Source organism: Myotis myotis, unplaced genomic scaffold (assembly GCF_014108235.1).
Source record: "Myotis myotis isolate mMyoMyo1 unplaced genomic scaffold, mMyoMyo1.p scaffold_m19_p_6, whole genome shotgun sequence".
NCBI classification, from domain to species: domain Eukaryota; kingdom Metazoa; phylum Chordata; class Mammalia; order Chiroptera; family Vespertilionidae; genus Myotis; species Myotis myotis.
Window position 1 is genome coordinate 75,566,741 of NW_023416368.1, and position 27,803 is coordinate 75,594,543.

The 27,803-nt window shown below is 42.0% G+C and overlaps 1 protein-coding gene across 9 annotated transcripts in view; it reads left to right on the forward strand.

Moving 5' to 3' along the window:
• The window catches only part of KIF13B (kinesin family member 13B), a 208,038-nt gene that overhangs the window by 123,876 nt on the left and 56,359 nt on the right, over positions 1–27,803 (forward strand). For 8 of the 9 annotated variants that reach the window (XM_036311930.1, XM_036311932.1, XM_036311923.1 and 5 more), the window contains 11 exons: positions 570–780; positions 1,680–1,842; positions 4,347–4,493; positions 6,144–6,293; positions 6,610–6,738; positions 14,574–14,744; positions 17,938–18,095; positions 19,382–19,514; positions 24,556–24,702; positions 25,307–25,336; positions 27,066–27,165. In XM_036311930.1, coding sequence (XP_036167823.1) covers positions 570–780; positions 1,680–1,842; positions 4,347–4,493; positions 6,144–6,293; positions 6,610–6,738; positions 14,574–14,744; positions 17,938–18,095; positions 19,382–19,514; positions 24,556–24,702; positions 25,307–25,336; positions 27,066–27,165 — 1,539 coding nt within the window. The remainder of the gene's footprint in view (positions 1–569; positions 781–1,679; positions 1,843–4,346; positions 4,494–6,143; positions 6,294–6,609; positions 6,739–14,573; positions 14,745–17,937; positions 18,096–19,381; positions 19,515–24,555; positions 24,703–25,306; positions 25,337–27,065; positions 27,166–27,803) is intronic. The other variant, XM_036311927.1, reaches the window with a different exon arrangement.

The following is a 27,803-nucleotide window of genomic DNA, read 5'->3' on the forward strand; positions in this document are numbered from 1 at the left end:
GTCCACCGAGCACACTCTTACTCCCCCTGCTACCCTCCCCCTGGGATGCCAGGGCTCACGCACGGAGGAAGCCCCTATGCTCAGGAGCTGGGTGCCCGTGAGGAGCTTGCCCTGACCCCGTGCGGCCTCTTCCTGGTGAGCTGGGCCACAGCTGGCCGGACTGCAGGGGCCGGTCAGGCTCCCTGTGGGTTCGTGCAGGAGCTGGTCTGCTAGGCTGGCTGGGAGAGAGCACGCTGCCCTCCCAGCTTCCGTGCAGCACCATTGGGTGGCCCAGAGGCCCATGCTGCACCCCGGGTCGTGGCGTCTGGCTGCGCTCACCACATCTTTGCATGGCAACTTGGGCGCCATGACTGAGGTGTAAGGAGGCATGCAGGAGCCTGAGGGCTCAGGTGCTGCCCAGGGCCCAGAGGTCAGCTGGGACCTGCCCTTTCACGATCGCAAGGCCTAGGGACTGCACCCGTGCATGAATTTCGTGCACTGGTCCTTTAGTATAGAATAATACTTGAAATAGATTGTGTTGTATAGTTTACCTTTTATTCCTTATTTACCTTTTTAAAAATCATGTCTAGATCCAATGCAGTCAATATTGAACAGCGTAGAACAACAGCACGAAGAAGAAAAACGATCCGCATTAGAGCGCCAGAGACTTATGTATGAGCATGAATTGGAGCAGCTACGAAGAAGGCTGTCTCCGGAGAAACAAAACTGTCGCAGCTCGGACAGGTTTTCTTTCCAGTCCCCCAGCGCTCAGCAGCGATTGAGACAGTGGGCCGAAGAGAGGTAGGTGGTGCCTTGGGCCTTTATTATATGCATAACATATGCTTATCACCTTTAACCCACCTAGGTTAAGATACAAAGTGGAAACATATAGAAAATACTTTAGAAAGAATCATATTAAAAGAGAGTGGCACAGCTAAGTACCACTTGGCATTATCTTTTTTTTTCTTTTTTTTTTTTTAAAGGAAATTGTCCATTTATATTGACTTATTTAAAGCTGCCCATGTTTGGTGCTGCCCTGTTTTTAGTTTGTATGACTTTTGGATGTGGATAAACAAGTATTTGTGTTTAGAAGTTACACTCTATTATTGTATTATACTTTAGGTTCTGGAGCTTGGGTAGATGCTTTTTAAAAAAAGGAAAAAAAAAGAAAGGTGGTTATCTGGACTGATTAGCTCAGGTAGGTAAAGCATGGTGCTAATGAGACTCAGATTGCAAGTTTGATCTCTATGCTGGCTAATTAGCATTGCACTAAAATGTCTTAGTCATGGTTACAGACAGTACTTAACTAACCTCTTGCTATTCAGAGTTTGGTCTGCAGACATGCAGCATCTCTGTCACCTAGAGATTGATAGAAATAGGACATTTTAGGCCCCTCCCCAGACCTACTGAGTCAACCAACATCTTCAGTTTATCAAGATCCTCAGTTGATTTGTATACAGTCAAGTTTTGGAAGTACTCTAGGGCCTGTGTGTTACGCCAGCGAGAGCCAATGCTTATAACATAGCCCAGGTACAAGCGCATGCATGGGTTGGTGTCAGTGATGTATTCCCTGTGTGCGAAAGACAGTTGTAAAGCTTGGTTGGCAGTTTGGCATTAACATGTCATGTACTGTATAATATTCTCATGTGCTGCTTGATGGTTATCTCTCCCTCCCCTTATGTTTTTTTTTTTTTTTAAAGAGAAGCAACACTGAATAACAGCCTGATGAGGCTAAGGGAACAAATTGTTAAGGCCAATCTGTTGGTGAGAGAAGCTAATTACATTGCAGAAGAACTGGATAAAAGAACAGAGTATAAAGTAACCCTACAGATTCTAGCCTCCAGCCTCGATGCCAACAGGAAGGTGAGGTGGCCATTAATGGAAAAATAGATATTGTTGAATAAAGCTGCTTTATATTTCACTAGTGTTTATTTAAACACCAGTGAGTTTGGCCTCATCCCTATCTATACCCCCACAATCCAGATCTTTTTACACTTGTCCTCCTCTGTTTTTTGTTTTAGTTTTTATTGATTTCAGAGAGATGAAGGGAGAGGGAGAGAATCATTGATTGCTGCCTTCTGCATGCGTCAAACTGGTATCCTCCTGGTTCATGGGTCAGCACTCAACCACTGAGCTACACTGGCAGGGCGAGAATTATCTTTTAATATTCTATGTGTAGTTTTACTCACTTAGAACTTTATTTTGCTTGTTGGTATTTGTAGGACAAACCATGGGTGCAGTTGGAATTCACAGATGAAAAATATTAGAGGAAAGGCAATCATGGTGAAAGGTACAGGGCTCAGTTTCTTCTAGAAGACTAAGAAGAGCAAGGTTGTTTGTGTCGAAAAAAACTGAACTGGGGCTATTTTTTTCCCCATTAAGCATGACTGCAGCCCTTTTCTGTGTATCCTGGCCTGGGCTCTGTTGAAAGGAGCAACCGCCTAGGGCACAGGTCCACACCTAGAAGTGACTCTCTCCTGGACACCTGATAGAGTGTGTTTATGCCTTTTTATTGTTTTCACTGGTGGAGATGATGCACACTGCTGGGGGTGAACAACCATCTATATATATCAAAGCCTAAGCGACCAAATGACTGACTGACTGGTTGATCGGTCTCTATGATGTGCACTGACCAAGAGGGGCAGATGCTCAACGCACAGGATTAGGCTTCCTCCTGTCTGGATCAGGCCTCTGGGGATTGGGCCTGCGGGCATCGGCCCTGCAGGGATTGGGCTCCCTCCTCTCTGGATTGGGCCTGCAGGGATCAGGCCCAAACCAGCTACCCAACATCCCCTGAGGGGTCCCAGATTGTGAGAGGACGCAGGCCAGGCTGAGGGACCCCATCAGTGCACGAATCTGTGCACTGGGCCTCTAGTTATAAATAAATGGCTACTAATCCCCTCTATTATTGATTTAATTGATTAGCATTTTCAGATTTCAGCTAGAAAGAGGAGTTGAACAAGGAAGTATTTCTTAAGGAGATAGTCTCCTTAACTCAGGCTGGGTCTTGCATGTTTTTATCCAACAAACCTTTTTTTTTTTTTTTTTTTGGTACTTGAAAATTATTATTTCACTTAATGTCCTGTCCATGCTGTGATGCTGTTTTTTTTTGGTCCTTACTCCTGGCTTTGTACCCACCTATGTCTGGCAATTTTTGGTAAGGGACAGAGATTTCTTCTTTTTCTTTTTCCAGTCCCTGTTGTAGTTATTTGCAGCAGGACCATGTCATGATGCATATTGCTCATTGCCATTTAGCCCCAGTTCTGGTATTGTCCCCCTGAAAAGCTACTCCCCACAAATCACCAGTGAGACTTTTGTATTTCTTCCCTACCCAGCTGAATATAAGATGAATGGGCCTTTACTGTAGGTGAGAGAATGGTGATTTTTGACCTTCAGAATTCTAAAATCTTTGTTTCATTATGTAACTTCTCTTGTTTTTATTATTTTTATTTTTGAAATGATTATAGGCAAGATGTTATGCACCATTGGTGTATTTCATAATTCTCCAAAGTTCTAAGTAGACATGACAGGCAGTTGATAAATTTATCCAATAAATCTAAATTTGATTAGATAATTGATATTAGATAAATTGTTATCTCTAGGAGAGCTGAACAAGGGCATTTTGTTTCTACTTTGTTGTATTAAAAAGTTTAAATATTTTTCCACATTAAAAACATTGTTTTTATAAGCTAGAAAAAATTTTAATGAAATGCTTTCTTTTTTTGAGGTGAAATTCACATTACAAAATTAACCACTTTAAAGTGAACGATTCTGTGGCATTTAGTACATTCACAATGCTGTGCAGCTAGCATCTCTGTCTTGTTCTATACTGTTTTAATTTTAAATTTAAACTATGTATATTTAGAAATTGGTATAATTTATTGCCTTCAAATGGGTAAATAGGTACTCTTATAAACATTTTGTATGTTGTATGACATTAAGATGCTACCCATTCAGAAAAATTTAAACTTTTGGAAAGTGAAAGATACTTTCTTAACTACCTGTCCCAGAAAACCTTCCCCTGCCATTCAATATTTATGACTCTCTTTCTACCCACTGATATTCTGTGGTCATATGATGGCCCAGATAAAACATTTTTTACTTCCCATTACACATGGTCTTGTATTTTGTGTTTTAAATTTACATTTATATCTGACTGCAATATTTTAGTTTTGGTTGCACTTGGATATAAAGGCACTATATTAAGCTTTGAGATTTCTGAGAAGCTTTGCAATGAATAGAATAACGAATGAGAGCTGTTTCAGTTTTGGTTGATGACACTTGACTGATAGGTATAGAATATTTAGGGTGGACTTCCATGATAGATATCTTTGTGTTTCACTTAGTCACTTTCCCTGTCTTTGCAGCGAGGCTCTCTTCTTAGTGAACCTGCAATCCAGGTAAGAAGAAAAGGAAAAGGAAAGCAGACTTGGTCCTTGGAAAAATTGGACAACAGGTTGTTGGATATGAGAGACCTTTATCAGGAGTGGAAGGAGTGTGAAGAAGATACACCAGTAAGTTATTTGAGAAAACTTACTTAACTCATACTTATAGAAGGAATCAAGCATTTCGGAATGAGCCTACCCATTTTAGGGGAAAATTGTTCATTTTTCCAAAATAGTAAGCCTATTTCTAGGATATTTATTTTAATCCTCTAAGTTGTTTAGCTAACCAAAAATGTTAATAACCCATTGTTCCGGCATCTTCTTTTGTTCTCTTCCTCATTTTGTATCCTCTGGATTTCTGATAGAATTTTCTATAGTCCAAACTTATTTCTGCAGGTGTTAACATGTTTCTGTCTCCCAGACTGCACTGTGAATTTATTTAGGACAGAGACCATGCTCTTCTCATTTCTCAACACTTTAACTGTGTACATAATAAACCTACAATATTTGTTTTATTAATTGAACATCAGTGATATCTTAACATTTATACTATTAGGAACATATTTTGAAGGTGTCTTGACCTTAAGTAGGTGCTATAGATATGGACTCTGGTACCCTCCCCTCAAGTTGGCGGTTTTCCTCATTTAGGCCAGCTCTATCTATACTGTACATATTTAAAATAGAAAGATCTATTATGCATATTTTTACATATTTTCAACACTCCTGTGTTCGCATAGAGTTGTTTTAATTCCTTAGCTTCTTGTTTTTCAAAAGTTTTCAGTTTTCCAAATTGTCATCAATAAAAATGAATTTTTACTTTATATGACACTAGAGGCCTAATGCACAAAATTCATGCAAGAGTAGGCCTTCCTTCTTCTGCTTCCAGCACTGCTTCCCTCCGGCACCTGGGACCTGGGCTTCCCTCTCTCCAGCTGCCGGCAGGCACCTGGGACCCGGGTTTCCCTGTAGCCACCGGCAGGCACCCGGGACCAGGCTTCCCTCCTAGCCCTGGCTTTGTCTGGAAGGTCGTATGGTCTAATTAGCATATTATGTTTTTATTATTGTAGAGGTTTTTCCTAAAATATATTTTTATTTTTTTGTGTATTCCTTTCCTGTTTCACCATAGAAATAAAACAACATTAATAGTAAATACAAAAGGACCCATCACACCACTCTCCTATAAGTGGTCACCTCTCATTAGTAGCAACATATCTCATATTTTTGTAGGGACAAGTGGAATAGATATGAATGAAAAATGAAGAGTTCTCTTATACATTTTACTTCTTTTTCTAGTCAGTGTATGTCTTCTATGTTTTCATGGCAAGATTACCAGGTAAAGGAGAAGGAATGATAAAAGTAATGACGTGGTCACGGGGCTGTAAAGTACAGCACAGGGAATATAGTTAATACTGAAATAACTATGTATGGTGGCAGATGGGTACTAGACTAATTGGAGTGATCACTTCATAAGGTACATAATCGCTGTGCTATATACCCAAAACTAATATAGTATGTCAGCTGTAATTAAAAAATAAATTTTTTAAATTTAAAAAAAGAAATAAAAGTAATGGCATTACGGGGATTCCTCTCTCATGGGTGAAGAATGCTGACAATTTATTCTAAAATAAGAATGGGGTGGGGAGAGAGAGAGTGAGCACAATACAGTGCTATACTTCAGCTGAGTTTAATGACTTTATAAGAGTGCATCAAAAGTGATGGGTTGAATTCATTTTATTTTAGTCCATTTTCTTAATTTGTATGTTCTGAATCTTTTTGAAGGTAATACGGTCTTACTTCAAGCGTGCCGATCCATTCTATGATGAGCAGGAAAATCATAGTCTCATTGGGGTGGCAAATGTCTTCCTCGAGTCCCTCTTCTATGATGTGAAGTTACAATATGCTGTTCCAATTGTCAACCAGAAAGGAGAGGTGAGTGTCCTATGTCCTCTTAATTCCTGCTGATGATAGAACTTTATCCTTCAGAGAATGATTCACTTAACAGTAGAGTATTGATAATATATAGTTACCATTTTTCATCAATAATAACAAGCAATAGTTAATATGTGTTATTAACACCTGTGTTTTATACTACCTTATGGTGATTATTCCAAGTGCTTTGGGGGAAAGGAACTGTTAGAACCTAGGCTTCTAAATTCTCATATACCAGTAACCTAACCACTTGACTCTAAAGCAGAAGAAAGAACAAACTCTGGAAAAAGGACCTGCTTTTCCCTCATTGTTGCAGGTGGCAGGTCGGCTGCATGTCGAGGTGATGTGGATCAGTGGCGACATTGCGGAAAGGATTGCCGGAGGAGATGACGCTGCAGATACCTCCTTTGATAAGGAGACCCATGAGAACAAACTCACATGCATGGTAAGCCCCAGTTACATTTACAAGTAGGAGAAGTGTGATGGATTTTGAAGATTTTAGGTAGATGATAAATATTATGTTCTTTTTCAAATTTTAAAAATAGCTATCTCAAAATAAATCTTTAGTATTTAGTATTTTATCATATACTAGAGGCCTGGTGTATGAAATTCGTGCGCGAGTAGGGTCCCTAGGCCTGGCAAGCAATCAGGCTGATTGGGGCCTTCTGGCTGCTGGCTGAGGCCTTTCTTCCCTGGCTGCCAGCTGCCGACCAGGGCCTTCCTTCATTCTGTGCTGTCCCCTGGTGGTCAGTGCATGTCATAGAGAGCAATCGGACTCCCGGTCTCCCAGTCGAACTCCTGAGGGAACAATTTGCATATTAGTCATACACACACACACACACACACACATACTAGGGGCCCAGTGCACGAATTTGTGCACCTTGAAAGGAACTGTGGGCCGCGAGGCTGCAGTAGGCACAGGAGTGGATCTCAGCCCATCCTCCATGCCCCTGCCTGGCCCCCAGTCCCCTGTCTGCTGGCAGCCCCGCTCCCGCCGCCGCCACCCCCACACACTAACGGCGCCATTCCCCTCGCACCCACTGATGGTGCAGAGTGATTGGGGCTGATGCCAGCAGCAGATATGAGCGGGGCCGGCACCGTCAGTGAGTGGGAGTGGCAGCTGCTGCCCCAATTGCCCCTCGGGAGCAGGGGTAGGTGGAGAAGCCCTCAGGGGCTATCAGGGCCGGCAGCTGCCACTCGCACCTGCTGCTGGTGCCGAGTGATTGGGACCGGCGCCAGGCACTGGCAGCAGGTGCAAGCGGCGGCTTCGGCACTAGCTGCGGGTGCGAGCGGGGCTGGTACCAGCAGCAGGTGCGAGCACTAGGTGGAACCGAAGTGTGTGGGAACAAAGAATGTTCGGTAACCACCAGAGGCTCGCCCGGATAACAATGACCGGCGCCCCACCTTGGTCTGGTGCCTTGCCTTAGTCTGGCACCCTTGCTCACCTGCTCCACCATCCTGCCACGGCCAACACCCGCCATGTTCTGCACACACCCGCTGGTGGTCAGCACATGTCATAGAGACTGGTTGTTTGGTTATTCAGTTGTTCTGGTTGTTCCACCATTTGGTCTATTTGCATATTAGCCTTTTATTATATAGGATAGATGTTGATGCCCTGGTTAGCCAGGTACTTACACTACCTTCTGCTGTGAAGCTTTGCAGAGGTTACCTCTTTCCTCTGGGCCATTTCACTCCACATTTATATGGATTTGTGTTTATTGGAAATTTTTTAGAGAGAAGCTCAGTTTTTTCACACAACTCAGGCCTCTTGATTCCTGCTGATGATAGAACTGTATTCCAGCCACAGTCCTGTTTCTATGCTCCTGCCATAAGTCACTCTTCACCCTTTTTTTCTATGATTTTTTTTTTCCTCTTCCCCCACGTGCCTTTGCCTATGCTATTGTCATGCCCTAATTGCAAGCCCTTTTCTTCCTCCTCTTCCCATGCATGCCATTCATGGGCTATGTGTTGAGTGTTATCTGTCAGACGTGCCAGGCACTGCAGATAGAAAGATGAATAAGACAGGATTCCAACTCTCGAGGAGCACTCTGTGTGGTTCGTGCATATGTATAAGGGGGGCACAAAAGTGAACAGAAGACTCCAATGTTGTGTAACCCTGGTGCTCTGAGAGAGGTAGGCCAGACATTCTGGGACACAGAGGAAAGGTAATGGATTCTGATAGTAAGGTCTGAGGAAAATTTCTGGAAAAATGAGATTCCAAGTGAACTTGAAGGAGAGTGTGTTATGTACAACTCTTACTCCAGAGGGAGCTATGGCATTTTCATGGGAAATTGCTCGGTAGATTTTAGGTAGGTTATCACATTCCTGTCATCACAGTCAGCAGAGGTAGTGCCACCTCTGTCACTCATGACAGTGGGAAAAAAAAATCCCCTCATACATTTCCAGATCCACTCCAGTGGGCCATCCTGCCATTGCTTAAGAATCACAGAGAAACCAGTTAAAAAGGTTTTTGAGGAAGAGAAATTAGCAAGGGGAATTGAAACAGTGTACAAGACCATTCATACATGAAGTAGAAGAAGCCTGACCTGAACTCTTATTTCATAATCCATCCTATGTCCAGTCCTGGGTCTCAGCGCATGTTTCTAGGATGGAAGTTGACATTGAAAGTAGGCATTAGCTGCAAGGCACGGGAAAGCTAAGGCTGTTAAAGTTGGGCTACTTTCTGTATGTCTTTGCATATATTAAGAAGCCCTCATATGTTTTAAGTCTATTGCTTCAGGATTAGCAGGGGATTCTTAATTCCCTAAAAGGTTACTCTTTATTGTATTATACTTGTTTTGCTAGCATGTCCTTTAAAGTTATAGGATTATCAAAGATGGAGACATAGGTTTGATGACTCCATATGGCCCATTTTAAAGGCGATGGACCAGTAAATGCAGCTGTGTGAACGATCAACTGTGTGAGTTTACTATTAGTAAAGTAACACAAAAGATACTATCTCATTTGGAAAATTTATCTTTATCACTGTTAAGAAGTAGTATGTCCTGGGTAACAAGCTTTTTAAGAAAATAAAGTTTAAAAATCTGAAGATTTTTTTTTTTATTGGAAGATATCAAACATAAAAGTAGTGAGAAAGGTGTTATTGATCCCCTTTCATCCTCCTTGGACAATTACCAACTCGTGGTCAGTCTTCTTCCATTCATACACCTAAGCCACTTCTGCACTGACTCCTTCCCTTGGATTATTTTGAAGCAATTCCAGACATCATATTACATCTACACTAATAAAAGAGAAAAATGGTAATTGGCATACCCTTTTCATTGGCTAATCAGGGCTATATGCAAATTAACTGCCAACTGAGATGGCAGTTAACTGCCAACAAAGATGGCGGCTAATTTGCATATGTAGGCACAATGCAGGGAGGCGAAAGGGAAAGCAGGAAGAAGCCCCCTGCCACTGACAGTGATCGGAAACCCAGGGGGGAGCTAAGAGGTGGGGGGCAGGGCAAAGGTGGCCCTGGGACCGCCTTTGCCCTGCCCCCCAGCCATGATCGGGAATCAGGCGCCTTTGCCGCCCTGGCCAGTGATAGCAGGAAGTAGGGGTGGAGCCAGCGATGGGAGCTGGGCACGGTCGAAGCTGGCAGTCCCAGGAGCCAGGGGTCCCTTGCCTGGGCCTAAAGCGGAGCCCACGATCGCGGGGCTGCTGCAGCTGCGGGTCCCCGCTGCCCAAGCCGGACGCCTCAGCCAGAGGCGTCCTGCAGGGGCAGGGGCGGAGCCTGCGTGATCGCGGCGCCCCCCCGCTGCCACTGCGGGTCCCCGCTGCCCGGGCCGGACGCCTAGGCCAGAGGCATTAGGCCTGGGCAGGGGCGGAGCCTGCAACCGCGGGGAGCTGGGGGTCCCCTGCCCAGGCCTAACGCCTCGGCCAGAGGCGTTAGGCCTGGGCAGGGGCAGAGCGGGAGATCGCGGGGAGCTGGGAGTCCCCTGCCCAGGCCTAATGCCTTGGCCAGAGGCGTTAGGCCTGGGCAAGGGTGGAGCCTGCAACCGTGGGGAGCTGGGGATCCCCTGCCCAGGCCTGACACCTCTGCCGGAGGCCTCAGACCTGGTCAAGGGGCCGATCCGGTGATTGGTGATCGGAGGGTGATGAGGGTCAACTCCTCTGGCCGAGGCATTAGGCCTGGGCGGGGTGCTGGGGGTCCCCTGCCCAGGCCTGATGCCTGGGCCAGAGGCATCAGGCCTGGGTGGGGGGTGGAGCCGGGGATTGGAGGGATATGATGGTCCCCTTGCCCAGGCCTGAAGCCTGGGTCAGAGGCGTCAGGCTTCGGCGGGGGGTGGAGCAAGCGATCAAAGGGAGATGGGGGTCCCCTGTCCAAGCCTGACACCTCTGGCGGAGGCGTCAGGCCTGGGCAAGGGGCCGATCAGGCGATCGGAGGGTGATGGGGGTCTACGCCTCTGGCCGAGGCATTAGGCCTGGGCAAGGGGCAGAGCCAGCAATCGGAGGGGTCTGGGGGTCCCTTGCCCAGGCCTGATGCCTGGGCCAGAGGCATCAGGCCTGGGCTGGGGGCAGAACCAGTGATGGGGGGAAATGAGTGTCCCCTGCCCAGGCCTAACAACTCTGTCAGAGGCGTCAGGCCTGGGCAAGGTGCCGATCCTGCGATTGGAGGGTGATGGGGGTCAACGCCTGAGGGCTCCCAGTATGTGAGAGGGGGCAGGCTGGGCTGAGGGACACTCTCCCCCGCCACACACACACACACACACACACACACACATATACACAGTGCACGAATTTCGTGCACCGGGCCCCTAGTCCTTATAATAAAAGCCTAATATGCAAATCTATCAAACGGCGGAATGACCAGACACTATGACGCGCAATGACCACCAGGGGGCAGACAACTGCCCCCAGGAGCTGCCCCCAGCCTGCAGGCCCCAACCGGTCGCCCAACTGATTGGCAGCCAGGCCTAGGGACCCTACCCATGCACAAATTTTATGCAACGGGCCCCAAGTCAATAAATAGTTTAGTATCTCCAAAAGAAGAGTATTTGCCCTAGCCAGTTTGGTTCAGTAGATAGAGCATCGTCCCATGGACTAAAAGGTCCCAGGTTCCATTCCAGTCAAGGGCACGTACCTCAGTCGAAGGCTCGATCCCTGGCCCTGGTTGGGGACATGTGGGAGCAACCGGTCGATGTGTCTGTCTCACATTGATGTTTCTCTTTCTGCGTCTCTCCCTCTAGCTTCCACTCTCTCTAAAAATCAATGGAAAAATATCCTCCAGGGAGGATTAACAACAATTAAAAAAAGTACTTAAAAAGATCAAATAAAACTAAAATATCATAATAAAAAATGAATGCTTTCTTAAATATCATGAACTGTCCAGTCAGTTTTTTTGATTGTCTTAGTTGACATGTCTCTGAAGTCTGTCTTAATCTTTAGGCTCAATCACTTGTGGGTGGTGTTCTTCTCTGTTTCTCTTTGTCTCTCATTCTCTCTTATCCTACAATTTATTTTAGAAAATGGGCTATTATATTTTCTCATAGTCTGCATTTTACTGATTGGTATTATTTAACATGTTATGCTGTATTTTTCATTAATTGCTAGGTAGATATACAAGCAATGTATGGGGGAGAGGATTAGAGAGGATACTTCATTATTTTTCCTTCAGAAGGCACATTATGTCTGCTTCTCTTTCAGCGTGGTTAACAATCATTGGTGTTCATTACCTAGACATTTCATTAGGCATTAGAAAAGAATGATGCTATAATTCTATTTTTCCTTCAGTTATTAGCTGAATACTTCTATAGAGAAAATCTTTCTATTATCAACTATTTTCTCTTCAGAGATACAGTTTGTATAGGAGAGGCGTGGTAAATGTTCCAGTCTCTCCCATTATTTACTGATTTTAAAAATAATGAATTGGTTTTCCTACCAATATCCAAAAGCAGCCAAGGAGATTTCTTTTTGGTTTTAGTTTTAATATCATTATTGAACTCTTAGATTTAAATATATTTGATGTGTTTCAATCCATTGTATTTATTGCCTATATTGAAGTTCAGATGATCCCATCTTTGGCCTGCGGGGGCTCTTCAGTTGGTTCTTGAGTCCTTTGACACAACCTTAACCCTCATCAACTCTACTAGCTTTCTTGCATTCAGATACGACGAATATTCTGGTCTCATTCTGTACATTCCCTGTCCTAGATCTGGAATCAGTCATTTCTCCAGGGAACCTGATTCCTTTTAATGGAAAGTGGTTTTTAGAGACCATATTCTGAGCATATAATAGCCTTTTGTATAAAAGGAGGAAGACAAATAAACTGTGTGATAGCAAACAAAATATTATTAGAAAAAACAAACCAAACCAGTCTGGGGACACTTGAACTGCATGAGTGAAGAGTTTTCGCCAGCCATAAAAGAAGTCTGGGTTTATTTTCCTGGGGTGAAAGAAAGTTTGTACGTATTAATATTTTCAATTACATTAGATACAATTAGTGTATTTTAAAATTCCAAACCACATCAATGTCTTCTGACATTCCTGGGCTCTAGTATCTTGAGCAATGGTGAGCTGATTGAAGTCTGTGTTATCCTGACACCTTGTGGTGATTTTTGGTTTCTGTAGACAAAAACTAAAACGGAAAAAGAAACCCAAACCTATGTTCCAAATATTCCTCATCCTGTTATATCCTGTTATTCTTCATTCCTGGCAGTCTCATTCCCTAGAAGTTGCCTGTAGGGAACAGTTCAGTATATAAAGCCTTGTGTTTGCTTATTTATTTCAACCCCAAAACTGAGATCGATGTCTAAAAAAAAAGGCTTTCAGGTGGAATTCTATCACAAGGAGGTACCTATTGAACATCTATCCACTCAAAGCCTTTTCATTCATTTCATTTAATTGGTAATGGTCATTCCTCACACTGGTATCATTAGCTAGCTATCCTGTTACACCTAGGAGAAAAACTAAGGAAACTAAAATGTAATTTTAAAAGTAATTGTTTAAAAACAGAAGCTAATAAGTGGCAGAGATTTTTATTTGGGTCTGTATACTCCAGAATCTTATATTCTTCCCAAATACCACATTGCCTCATCTTAAAGAATATAATAATCAGTTTTAACATTTAATAAAAAAGTGATAGTTTTTTAAATTTAAGAAAAAAGTAATTGCTGAATACAGCTCGCCGTATTTGGTTCGGAGGAATAAAATGTGTTAGTCAATTCATCTTTCATAGCCTGTCAGGGAGTTACCATCTAGATTTGCAAACTCTTGTTGCTGTCACAGGAAACAGTGGATAATAACAGGAGTTTCCATTCATTGCTTAGCCATTATGGACCTGGTATAGAAGAAAATAAAATCATCTGCTTTGTGAGATTTTCTGTGGCATTATTAAGACTTCCTCAAGTGCTAAGACTATTATATTTGTGTTTGATGAACTACATCACATATTCAAATCTACTTTTGTTAAATTTATTTGCTGGGGATAGAGTACAACCTACAACATGCAAGAAAGAGACCAGTTGAAGAGTAAATAAATGCTCAGTCATATGAAAGTTGGCCTAATGGGTTATAAAATTAGAATTTATAAAATCAGAATTTCACTTAATTAATTTTAGGGTTTAGTTTCCTTCATAGTTGGAGGAGTTTTAGAATATTACAACTTAATACAAAAACTTCAGCTTAAAAAATCAATTTGATGCTACCTGTCAAAAGAAATATTTAGAAATTTGTCTGCTTTAAAATCTGTTCTGGGCATTTCTTTAATCTCCACCGTTCACCCCTCCAGATCTCTACAGTATACATTCCTGAGGCTTTTAAAGTTTCCTCCAAAATGCTCTAGTCACATATAGTAGTCTACTTGAGAACCTTATTAAAAAGAAACAAACTTTAAAATATCAAGTAAATGGTTTTTTGCTTATTGGCACATATATGTTCTTCATCATTCTTAATAATTCTGTGGTCTTATGATGTACAGTATTCACTAACCAAATTTGTATCATGGAATGCTGTTGATATTTGAGAGCTTTCTTCTTCTGAGTTGATTATTGTTATTATAGGATGATTATGATGATGTTATAAGAAATTAGAATTTAAATGTTTTTCATTAGTCTATAAATGCTTTAAGACATCCACCTTTATAGTCAAAGTTATTGCCTTTGTTACCTTTGTCAACCTCTTGCTAAATATGACTAGGGCAGAAGTACAGTCCAGAGTGAATGGGATTTGGTCAACATAAACCAACAGTTAGTGACAGTCAGGACTGGAGTCCATATCTCTAAGTATTTCTTGGAACTCTTTGAGATAAAAACTAACAGAACCTTCCTTTTCCTTCAGGTTAAAATACTCCAAGCCACTGGGTTGCCACAGCATCTGTCCCACTTTGTATTCTGCAAATACAACTTCTGGGATCAACAGGATCCAGTAATGGTCGCACCGGAAGTGGACACCTCATCCTCTCCTGTCAGCAAGCAGCCTCAGTGCATGGTTGTCTTTGATCATTGCAAAGTAAGTATGTCTTCCAGACTTGGTCAGTATTTAATTACTCAGGCAGACACAAAACAAGAAAATGAACCTTATTTATTTGAATAATTTGGTACTGATATGTGTCTTGGATCAGAGTTTCTTAGAATTGTGCTGTATTAAAATCTGAAGAGTTATGAGTACATTGCGCACCTTAAACTTACACAGTGTTATATGTCACTTATATCTCAGTAAAGCTGGGAGAAAAAACAAAACTAAACCAAAGTGTCAATGCAGTTAACTCCTCCATAATCAAAAGTTAACTTTTGTGTGAATACATACACACATTAACACTTTCACATATATGTGTATGTGTGTGCTCTTCTCCAAAAGGAATCCAGGTTTTATATTAGATTACTAGGGGCCCGATGCATGAAATTCATGCAAGGGTAGGCCCTCGCAATCCCGGCCACCTCGGCTGCTACCTTGCAGCCCTTGCTGCCTCGGCTGCCTCTCGGCCCTTGTGGCCCCAGCTGCCTCATGGCTCTGGCTGCCTTGCAGCCCTGCAGCCCTGCCCACTGGTCATTCTGGAAGGTCGTCCTGATGGTCACTCCGCTGTTCGGTCGATTTGCATATTAGGCTTTTATTATTATAGATCGGAGAAATTGTCATCTAAAAAAGTTAAGACACCAGTGTTTTAGAGAAAGTGAAGACAGAAAAGAGACAAAAACTAACTTTATTGAGTACCCAGTGCTCTGCTAGGCACTGATGTTATTCTCTCATTTGACCTTTATCACAGTTATATTTGATGAGGGTGCTTTTTTTCAGCAAAAGAAACCAGTTCAGAGAGACCAGTTTGCCCATGGGTGGTAACCAGCAGAGCTGGGAATGTCAGATCTTAGATACCTTTTTTCTACTGTGGCACAGTTGACCTATCTCATTTTTTTCAAGAGAGAAGTCTCTAATTGTTTAAAATATAGAAATACCTTTAGTGTATTAAAGATCAAGAGAGAGTGAAAGAGATGGAGATTCTATCACTTTTACTAATAAACTGTTTTAGAGCTTCATTCTAACTATTGCAAAATGCTGTCTTAAATCTATGTTGCAAAGATGGACAGGGTGGGAGAATTTTTCAAACTTTAGGTGATTTTTTTTGTACTGATGATCATTTTTTCTTTTCTTTCTCTCCTATTATTGGAGATAGCTTCCTAAAAACTGGGAAAAATATTCTTTTATATCAAGACATCATAGATCATTGTTATAATTCTTTTCTTGTTATATTGTAATCCTATCTCATAAAAGAGAAACATGGTAATTAGTGTACATCTGCTACCCTTCCCATTGGCTAATCAGCGAGATATGCAAATTAACTGCCAGCCAAGATGGCAGCCGGCAGCCAGGCAGCTTGAAATTAACATGAGGCTTGCTTGCTTCAGTGACGGAGGACTCCAATATTCCCCGCCTGCCTTGCCGGCCTCTGAACTTGCAGTTTGAAACATTGTTACAAATATAGAAGCTAAACAAAACCCCAGAAACCTGCTTTCAGCCCGCCGGGATCTCAAAGCTGGAGTTGATACAGTGTTTCGACTATAGAACCCAAACAAACCAGATACCTGCTTTCAGCAGCAGAGGCCTCAGAGCTGGAGCCAGAGCTAAAGCTGGCCCAGAATTAAAAAGAAAAAAAGAAAAAAAGGAGCAGTTGGGAGCTTCAGTCACCCTCCAGCCTGAAAACAGCCCTCAGCTCCTCACCCAGACTGGCCAGGCACCCCAGTAGGGACCCCCACCCTGAAGGGAGTGTGACCAGCTGCAAACAGCCATCATCCCCTCACCCAGGCTGGCCAGGCACCCCAGTGGGGACAACCACCCTGATCCAGGACACCCTTCAGGGCTAACCAGCTGGCCCCACCCATGCACCAGACCTCTATCCTATATAGTAAAAGGGTAATATGCCTCCCAGCACCGGGGTCAGTGGAGCTGAGAGGCCTCCCAGCACCGGGATCAGTGTGACAGGGTGCGGCGCCTCAACCCCCTGATCAGCCCTGCTCTGTGTGTGACAGGGTGCAGCGCCCCAACTCCCTCCCCTCCCACGGGCCCTGCTCTGTGTGTGACGGGGTAGAGCCATAACCTCCCCATCGGCCCTGCCCTGAGTGTGAGAGTGGCGGCGCCCCAACCCCCTGATCGGCCCTGCTCTGTGGGTGATAGAGGGCGGCACTCCAGCCCCCCCTCCACGGGCCCTGCTCTGTGTGTGATGGGGTAGAGCCATAACCTCCCCATCGGCCCTGCCCTGAGTGTGAGAGTGGCGGTGCCCCAACCCCCTGATCGGCCCTGCTGTGTGGGTGATAGAGGGCGGCACCCCAACCCCCTGATGGGCCCTGCTCTGTGCGTGACAGGGTATGGAGCCCCAACCCCCCTGATGGGCCCTGCTCTGTGTGTGACAGGGGGCAGTGCCCCAACCCCCTGATCGGCCCTGCTCTGTGGGTGATAGAGGGCGGTGCCCCAACCCCCTGATGGGCCCTGCTCTGTGCGTGACAGGGTATGGAGCCCCAACCCCCCTGATGGGCCCTGCTCTGTACGTGACAGGGGGTGGCGCCATACCTCCCCATTGACCCTGCCTTGAGTGTGACGGGGTGGTGCCCCAACCCCCCAATCGGCCCTACCCTGAGCGTGACTGAGGGTGGCATCACAACCTCCCAATCTGCCCTGCTCTGTGCATGACAGGGGGTGGCACCCCAACTCCCCAATCGGCCCTGCTCTGAGCCTGACTAGGGGCTGCACCTAGGGATTGGGCCTGCCCTCTGCCACCCAGGAGCAGGCCTAAGCCAGCAGGTCGTTATCTCCCGAGGGGTCCCAGACTGCGAGAGGGCACAGGCCAGGCTGAGGCACCCCCCCTCACCCCCCGATTGCATAAATTTTTGTGCACCGGGCCTCTAGTTCTTAATATAATTGTTTATACTTTTTAAAATGGCTCCCAAAGTATTGCTAACAGAACAGAATACAATGCTGGTCTTTCACAATAGATTTTCAAGGTGAAACATTTTTTAAAAATTAGAGGTATCATTATTTTTAAAGTCAAGAACCTTAGACCATGTGAGAATTCATTCTGGATGTAATATAACAGCAGTTTTGTTCTATAACTAAAACAGTCTTTTCTATTTCTCTTCTTCATGAAGCATATGAGCTAGGTACAAGTTATCATAAGGTAACCAGAAAGTGTTTCCTCTTCTGTGATTTTTTTTAGGAGTTTTCTGTTAACATCACTGAAGACTTTCTTGAGCACCTTTCAGAAGGGGCACTGGCAATTGAAATATATGGCCATAAGATGACTGATCCACCGAAAAACCCAGCCCTGTGGGATTTGGGGATTATTCAAGCAAAAACACGTAGTCTTCGGGACAGGTGAATTTTGGAGATCCATCTGATTACAAATTGCTAGAGATTAATACTGCCATTTATAAAGGTTGTCCTTTCCTGGGCATCATCACTAGTAATAGATGGTGGTGTTTCCAGGGCATTAATAGCACAGTTAAACTTCTTTAGAGGATGAACTTTGAAGTGTGATAGAAGAAAGCTAAATATATGGGTAGTTAAGAATACAGAGTGAAATAAATTTTTGGAGAATAGATAGCTTATTATGAATTACTTCTAATTAATCAACTGTAGAGAAAAGGGATCAAGATATGCTGTAGAATTCAAGTTTACTTATTTTTCTTTAGCTCAAAGTTCTTTTCAGGTGGCATCGGTGATGGGAGGAGGTAGGCTCATTTGTTTACCAGGATTTTAAAAGAAGAGTTTTTAAAAAAAGGAGTTAAAAGGAAATGAGGGAAAGAGCACATATATTTGTACTTTTCATCTATTTTTTAAATGAAAACCAGATTTTCTTTTTTTGCAGTTAGAAAGTTTTAGCAAATTTTAAATTAGACATTGAGAGATTTTTCTTGATTCTCTTTTCTTATGTGAGCAAAGATACTTGTCAAATTCCTAAAGCATATATTTATCTACTTATGAAAAGATAATCAGTGTACTTGCTCCTGTCCCACTGGTTACAATGTTTAGATTTTTAAATAATCACTGAAATAGATTTGTAGTTTTCATACCTTTTTATTTTTTAAGTTTTTTTTTTTTATTGGTTTCAGAGAGGAAGGGAGAGGGAGAGAGATAGAAACATCAATGATGAGAGAATCATTGATTGGCTCCCTCCTGCAACGCCCCCTACTAGGTATCAAGTCAAAAACTGGGCATGTGCCCTGACAGGGAATTGAACTGTGACATCCTGGTTGATAGGTTGATGCTTAACCACGGAGCCACACCGACTGGGCATCATACCTTTTTGGAAGGCAGCTATGCTCACCACTATACCACCAACGCCTCATCATACCTTTTTGAACAAAATAAAAGAGCCATTTCTAGTTCTGGTGCTCTACATGTTCAGAGAAACTCCTCTAGTAATGAACTATGGAAATGGCCCCTGCAAGTATAGTCTTAGTTCTGATACTATTTGTTTAAGTTTGCTTTCAATTATATTTGCTAATATATACTTGCATATTACTTGTTGAGCTACAGATCATTCTATTTCACTACTTTATTTGGAGGTCATTGTTATTGTTAATTCTCATGTAGGAGCCTAAGCTGCCTGTATTGAAATAGAAATGTATGATTTTCCAAGAACTTCAACTGTTTCCTAGATGGAGTGAAGTCACCAGGAAAATGGAATTCTGGGTTCAAATCTTGGAACAGAACGAGAATGGTGAATACTGCCCCGTAGAAGTAATTTCTGCAAAGGACGTGCCTACAGGAGGAATCTTCCAACTCCGGCAGGTAACAGAATTATAAATGTTATTTTGAATGTTCACATTAAAGACTTTGGTACCATAAAGCTTACTATTGGATTTCTTTGACAGAAATGTCAGTGATAATGAAAGCTAGACTGGCCAACTCTATTTCTTATGTTAAAATCATCTCTTACTTCATGTGTATTTTCTTTCATTTAAAAAAATGCTTCTATTTATAATATTTTAAAACCAGTTTCTGTTAGATTTAAGTAATAAAGAGATAAGTTTAAAGAACAACTTAGCATTGAATTGTACAAAATAAAACATATCAAGCAACATTAGAATATTTATAGAAACAAGGAGAAACAGTGTGATGTGGTGGGAAGAACAAACCTCCAGAGTCTAACCCAGGGGTGGGCAAACTTTTTGACTCGAGGGCCAAATGGGTTCTTAAACTGGACTTGAGGGCCGGAACAAAAGCATGGATGGAGTGTTTGTGTGAACTAATATAAATTCAAAGTAAACATCATTACATAAAAAGGTACGGTCTTTTTTATTTTTAGTTTTATAAATTTCAAACGGGCCGGATCCGGCCCGTGGGCCATAGTTTGCCCACAGCTGGTCTAACCTGTTAGGGTCTCCCATGAGTAAATCCAGTGACCTCTCAGAACCTTTAATCAGGTGCAGAGTGGAGGTGGTGACAATACCAACTTTGTAGGGTTGGTGTGAAGATTAGAGATATTGTATATGAAACACAATGCTTGGCACATGGGAGGTGGGAAATAATTTTTTCTCCTGATACCAACCAATTCTCGGCAGACATTAGTGGGTGTCCTACTATTCAATTCAGTTTGGACCTTACCTGCCAGAGTTAGCTCAGACTCCACAGGTTTTAGGGCATAGACTTAATCACAAAAGTGCCCTTGCTTCTGATTCCCGTGCTAAGTATCGGGTTCCCAGGTTACCCATACTTCTGTTCAACTTGGTTGCAGTCAGGGGCTCCCATAACACTCCTCCAAGGGTTTGATAATTTGCTAGAATGACTCACAAAACTTGGGAAAGCCTATTACATACTACTACCAGTTTATTATAAGGATACAATGCAGGAACGGCCAAATGGAAGAGATGCATGGGTCAGGTATGGGATGAGGAATGAGGAACTTCATGTCCTCTCTGTGTACACCACTCTCCCAGCACCTGGATTTGTTCATCAACCAGGAAGCTCTCTGAACACCATCTTTTGTAAGTTTTTATGGATGTTCCATTATGTAGGAATGGTTGATGACACCATTTGGCCATTGGCCATAATCTCCAGCCCCACTCTCCTCTCTCTCTGAGGGGTGAGGCTGAAAGTTCCAACTTCTACTCAAGGCTTGGTCTTTCTGTGCACAGGACGATGCTCAACCAACTGAGCCACTCCAGTCAGGCCAAGGCTTGGTCTTTCTGATGACCAAATTATCTGGGGGCCTGCCAACGGTTGCCAGATTAAAAGTCACTTTATTAAAAGATGTGCCTATAACCTTTATCATTCTGGATAGTCCACGAGTTTTAGGAGCTGTCTGCCAGGAATGAAGGACAAAGATCAAATATCTTTTTATGATACCACAGGAGGAGTTAAATAAATGCCACTAGGCAGGTATGAATACCTGCCAGGAATCAATTCAGCAGGGCAATGTGTGGGAACCATCACTTGCCCCCAGGCAGGTTGGAATCTGGAAAGTGTCTATTCTGCTAACTAAAGATGAGAGAGAGCCTAACCGGTTTAGCTCAGTGGATGGAGAGTCGGCCTGCGGACTGAAGGGTCCCGGGTTCGATTCCGGTCAAGGGCATGTACCTTGGTTTCGGGCACATCCCCAGTGGGGGGTTTGCAGGAGGCAGCTGGTTGATGTTTCTCTCTCATCGATGTTTCTAACTCTCTATCCCTCTCCCTTCCTCTCTGTAAAAAAATCAATAAAAAATATATTTAAAAAAAAAAGATGAGAGAGAATATCTTAATAGAATTTACATAGTAGATTTGGAAATACTTTTTTGCCGTGCTTTATGTTAATTCAACATTTAGTAGAATATTGCATCCTATGATAGTTTCCATACTTTAGAACAATAGTCAAATATTAGAATGAATGTTACTCTAGTAAATGAATGTTTAAATCATTCACAGCAAAATATGAGAGAAGGTTAAAGGAAAAAGAAAGTTTGCTTAAATATTTAAGTTTCTGAATGTTTTAATAGGAGAAAGATGAGAAGCATTTATTCTCTAACCCCAGCAAATGAATTTTAGCAAATTCTTCATGCATATAAGGTCAAGGAACTGAAAGCAGAAGGAAATTAGTTTAAATTATAGCACGAGATATAGACATAAAATAGGGTTCTTAAGGGTGTGAAGAACATCTTTTTCTGAACATCTGTTAAATCTATATATATCCTTGTTAGCTGCTTTAGAAATTTATCTCCTGGAAGGCAAGACCAGATAATCTTCTGTGGTTTAATGTAAATTGAATACTTAAGTATTTGTCATACTTCTGACAACCTATATTTTAAGTGTTTAAAGGTAGGTTGGGTTTATCAGGAAAGACTCTTTCTGAAGGATGTGCATCCTGACCGGGATGCTGGAAGTATCGTGCAAAGGCTGGAGATTTTTTCATATGTAAAGGACAGGGATAAAGAGTAAAGATACAGCCCTAACCGGTTTGGCTCAGTGGATAGAGCGTCGGCCTGCGGACTGAAAGATCCCAGGTTCAATTCCAGTCAAGGGCATGTACCTTGGTTGTGGGCACATCCCCACTGGGGGGTGTGCAAGAGGCAGCTGATTGGTGTTTCACTCGCATCGATGTTTCTAACTCTCTATCCCTCTCCCTTCCTCTCTGTAAAAAATCAATAAAAAATATTTTTTAAAAAAAGAGTAAAGATACAGAGGTTGGAATAAAGTAGAAAGTAACGTGGGGAGAGCTGGAAAGCAGTGACAGAAGAGGTTGTAGCTAATTCATAGAGGGTGTTGATGGTAGGCTCATTGAATTTAATATATTTCAAAATTGGAACCTACTGTTGTTGAACAGGAAAATGGCAGGGAAAACTGGTTAGGTTAACATATGAAATTGCTGTTTTATAGTTAAAAAAATGGTTAAATATCAGCAGTTACAAGAAGTTCAGTTGAAAAACAGAAAGAAATTCAGTCAAACTATTTAAGTATACTGATCAAAGCTCTTCCTGCAGCACACTGAGCCATTCCTGGATCTTTTTCCTCCTTTTCTTCCCTCTCCTTATCTTGAATCCTCCCCAAAATATATGTACTTTACCTTTCACATTTGGGCACACATTTAAAATAGATCACTTTCTGTCTTAGGCAAAGTAAATAATTGACTAAACTATTTTAGACAATTAAAATGTTTTCTGAGGTATTCTTTCCACAAAATACCTGATGCATAGTCCTTAGAAAATATGAAATCACAAGTCATCTGAGACCCATCTTTTCAAATCAATCATTGCGTTAGTTGACTTTACTGATAACACAAAGCTCTTGGGAATTAAAATCTGATGGAAGAGGGGAAGAGTAACTGACTTGAAATTGTATATTCAAAATCCATTTTTAAGTTATATTTTTAATTCTGTAATTTATAAACCAACTTTGAAGTCAGTAATTTGGGAATGCTGAGACTTTAAAGAAATGTATTGTTTTATTGTAAATATATAGGGTCACACATATTCTGAAAAAATGTGCCTAAGAAGGGATATTCTCTGATCAATTCTTTATTTTGCAGCTTGGTTAAACTTGTTTTATTTGGGGGTTAGACCAGTGAATCCAGGATAGTATTAATCATTCTTATTTTTATTTTGCTTATTACTTAAAGCAGATCTATTACATAGGGTGGGTTTGGCAATCTGTTCTTTATTACATTTTTATTTTTAAATATATTTTTATGGATTTTAGAGAGGACGGGAAAAGGAGAGAGAAACAGAAACATCAGTGGTGAGAATCATTGAGAGGTTGCCTCCTGCACGCCCCCTGTTGGGGATTGAGCCTGCAACTGGGCATATTCCCAGACCAGGAATCAAACTGTGACCTACTGGTTCATAGGTCGATGCTCAACCACTGAGCCACACTGGCCAATCTGCTCTTTTCTAAAAAGTCTAGGTAACATCTGTCACTATACTCTTTAACTTAAAATATCATGGATATTTTTCTACAGCTATATTTTAATGACTTAACATTTTATTATATATAGTAAAGTTTTAAGCAGTTACCAATATTTTGCATTTAATTTTATAACTAGTTTTTCGTTATTCTTAACATTGCTTTCTGATTCTTTAAATGCATACGTCATTACTTACTTAGAAGATATTCCCAGAAAGTTGAATTGCTGGGTCAAGGAAAATGTAACTTTTTTATTCAAATTGCTTTGCAGAAAGCTTTACCAATTTATATTCCCACAAATAGTGTATGTAATTTAATTACTTTGGACAATATTGGAAATTGCCTTTTTAAAAGATAATTGTCAGCTTCGTAAGTGAAATAAGTATGTATCGTGCTAATTTTAATTTGTATTTATTTGACTATTAGTAAGTTGAACATTTTTTATTGTCTAGCTCAGCGGTTCTCAACCTTCCTAATGCCGCGACCCTTTAACACAGTTCCTCATGTTGCGGTGACCTCCAATTTCATTGTTACAAATTGAACATAATTAAAGCATAGTGATTCATCACAAAAACAATATGTAATTATATATGTGTTTTCCGATGGTCTTAGGCGACCCCTGTGAAAGGGTCGTTCGACCCCCAAAGGGGTCGCGACCCACAGGTTGAGAACCGCTGTTCTAGCTATTTGCGTTTCTTTTGTTAGAATGTTTTCTTTTAACGTTTCTTGTTAAAAATGTGTAAACCATATATTTGTTCTGTGACTATCTATTTGCTTAAAAGCTAATTTTTCATGATTAGCTTTTCAGTTGGTAGTTTGCTATTTCACATTTAAAATATGAGGATAGTATCTCCAAATTAAATGCTTTTCCTAACATCAGCCTGTAGAGGTCTCTGTAAACCAAATTTTTACAAATCAAACCGATTTCAAGAAACTCTTAAAATTGTCTGTGATACAGGGGCAGTCCCGGCGAGTACAAGTGGAAGTAAAGACTGTGCAGGAGTCTGGGACGTTACCACTGATGGAAGAAAGTATATTGTCTGTTGGCATTGGGTGTGTAAAAGTTAGAGCACTCAGATCCCCGAAGACGCATGAGACCTTCCATGTGAGTTACTCTGCCTATTATGTTCTTGTAGAAAGAACATAGGTGAGAGTATCTGGGAACCTGTCAGAAACTGCCTTCCACAAATAATTCTTTCAGTATTCCTTTTGTTTTCCTTTGCTGTCTTTTTTTTTTTTAACCTGGTATTTCACTGTACTGGACTGTTGGTTTTGCTCTGGTATGTGTCAAGCTGAGGGTTAATCAAACATCTCAGCCTCCAGAAAGTCCTCAGTGCCTACTCCTGATTAACCTCCTCCATCACCACCCTCTGCAGAAACCCCCTACTGGCTTGTAAAGACTGTCTGCCAGCAGGTGTTTGATTTCCCCTGGGGAGTGGGACTATAAACCCAGCAGGGGAAGTATTGTACTGGTTCCTGAAAAAGGTCAAATGTATGTTCTTCACTTTCCCATAAGAAGCTCAAGGGTTTACTCCAACTTTCTGAAAACTATCAAACCAAAAGTGAGGGTAAGCATGGGCGGGAGATGAAGCAGTATATTATTCATTAAAGTAGAAAATGTGAAGTCTGGGGAAAGATTCAGGTTGTTTAGCATTGCCTGATGCTTGGATAACTGTTTCAGTTCTGCATAATGTATCCTTTTCTTTCAGGAGGAAGAGGAAGACATGGATAGCTACCAGGTAATGAAGTACCTGTTAGCCTCATCAGATAAGCTTGATTAAAGTACCCATTCCTGAGTCTTGCTATACTGTTACTTAATAATAACACAATTAATTCTGATTCAAATATTGCTTTTCCTCAGATTAATACAGTAGGGAAGAATGAGTGTGTCATAGACTGTAAAGTCATAGCCTGTACAATCTGTTTAGGTTGGGAATAATTTGTGATCTTTATCCTTTTCCAAACCTGGAGCTCTCCACCCAGGTTTCCTACAGATCTATTTCTGCAGATTCTCTACCTTATTTTTTCTGTCCTTGAGTGGACTCACACACCCCTTTCTCGATAAGAGCTGTCATACTGCTCTTCAGTCAAGCCATGCTCCTAGGTATTTGCCTTATTTTAAGCCAGGTATTTCTTCTCCCACTTCATGCAGTTATACGGGTTTGGTTTTGTATCTCCTCCTGCCCCTCCCCTTTTTCTAATCTGTAAAATTATGTTTATGTCCGTTAAGTTTTATCTTGTTAGTCTTGTTAGGACTCTCAGAGCTCTTTAGATCCTGATTATGTCATCCAGTGTAGTCACTGTCCTGGTTTTGCATCATTCTAATTTGATAAAAATGTCTGCCTTCCTATATAAGTCACTGATAAAAACATTGTATCAGAGAGGGTTAAATACAAAGTCCTATGGCACAACAATAGAGACTTCTTTGAAGCTGACATTATTTCATCAATCACTGTTCCTTGGATGTGATATTTCAGCCATTTCTGATCTCATTCAAGTAGACTCATTGTACATTTCTCCATCATGTCCACAAGAATGTCATGAGCTATTTGGTTAAGTGCCTTAGTGAAATCCAGATACACACCATATCTATAGCATTCCACTGATCTACCCAGTCCTGTACCTTTATTACAAAAGGAAATGAGCTGAGATTGGTGTACAGTCAGGTGTTGATGGGCAGAATTGTTTGGCTGTTGATAATGCCCCTGTTCCCACTCCCCTTCCCCCACCAAACCAAGGGAGAGAAACATGAAGACTAGTCAAAATGTTGAAGACTAGTGAATAACTTTGAAGAATTCTTACAGTGGTCCTAAGGGATATAAATATGAAGATTATTGAGTAGCATTTGTAATTTTTATCCAACACTGATAAAAAACTGGTTCTGGAGATCAGAGAGTAGCTTTTTAGAAAGTCTTACCCTAATGATGATGTTTTAATTTCTGAAAGTTACTGTTCTGAATAATGGCTGGAGCCAACTAGTGACAATAATAGACATCTGTATATATAAAAGCCTAAGTGACTGTTGCAACCAGAATGACTGGAACAATGGATCGACCAGTTGCTATGACGTGCACTGACCACCAGGGGGCACTCAATGCAGGAGCTGCCCCCTGGTGGTCAGTGTGCTCCCACAGTCAACCTCCCGCGGCCCCTTCCCCTCTTATTGCCACCCCCCCATCGGCCCCGAAATAACTAGAGGGCTGGTGCACAAATTCGTGCACAGGTGGGGTCTGGCCAGCCCGTCCCAATTGGGCCAGGCCAGCTCGGGAGAGGGATCGCGGGTGGTTGGCTGGCTGACTCCGCCCCCTGGTCAAACTCCCTGTCAAGGGGACAATTTGCATATTAGCCTTTTATTATATAGGATACTTAACATTTTTGAAGCACATCAGAGTAAGGTAAGATAGAGCATCGTTTTAGATATATCGCCTACACATTATATTTACTGTCATTTCCCCTGTTTTCTTCCAGGATCGGGATTTAGAGAGACTACGTAGAAAATGGCTAAATGCGTTAACAAAACGTCAGGAGTACTTAGATCAACAACTGCAGAAGCTTGTTAGTAAACATGGTAAGAGGAGCACATTGAATATTTCTCTCCCTGCCATTTGCAGCCACGTAAATTAGAAGTAAATGAACACATCAGTTATGGGGATGGCAAGAGCATAAGAATGTTATTGTGTCATAGCCTTTCCAAAGAACATTTATCTAATTGGAGTGATGTCTCTGCATAGGTCTCCCCCAACCCCCACCAGATAAAGAGAAAATATGGTACACAAAGTAAACATTGTCCCTCAAAAATAACTTCGGGAAGATGCTAACATTTCTTGATTTCTTGTCCAAAGTACTTAAATCCTCTGACTCGGGAAGAAATTATTCATGTGCTCTTCCACTGTAGGCCTTCCATGAATTGGGCTTGGTGTGCTCTTACAGAGGCCGATGCGCTCTTACAGAGGCCGGGGCGCTCTTACAGAGGCCGGGGCGCTCTTACAGAGGCCAAGCCCAATTCATGGAAGGCCTACAGTGGAAGAGCACATGAATAATTTCTTCCAGAGTCAGAGGATTTAAATCAGTAAAATATATTTTTTAAAAAAGAAGAAAACACTTTTAAAAACAAACAAACAAACAAACTGATTTTTTTACAGAGAGGAAGGGAGAGGGATAGAGAGTTAGAAACATCGATGAGAGAGAAATATCGATCAGCTGCCT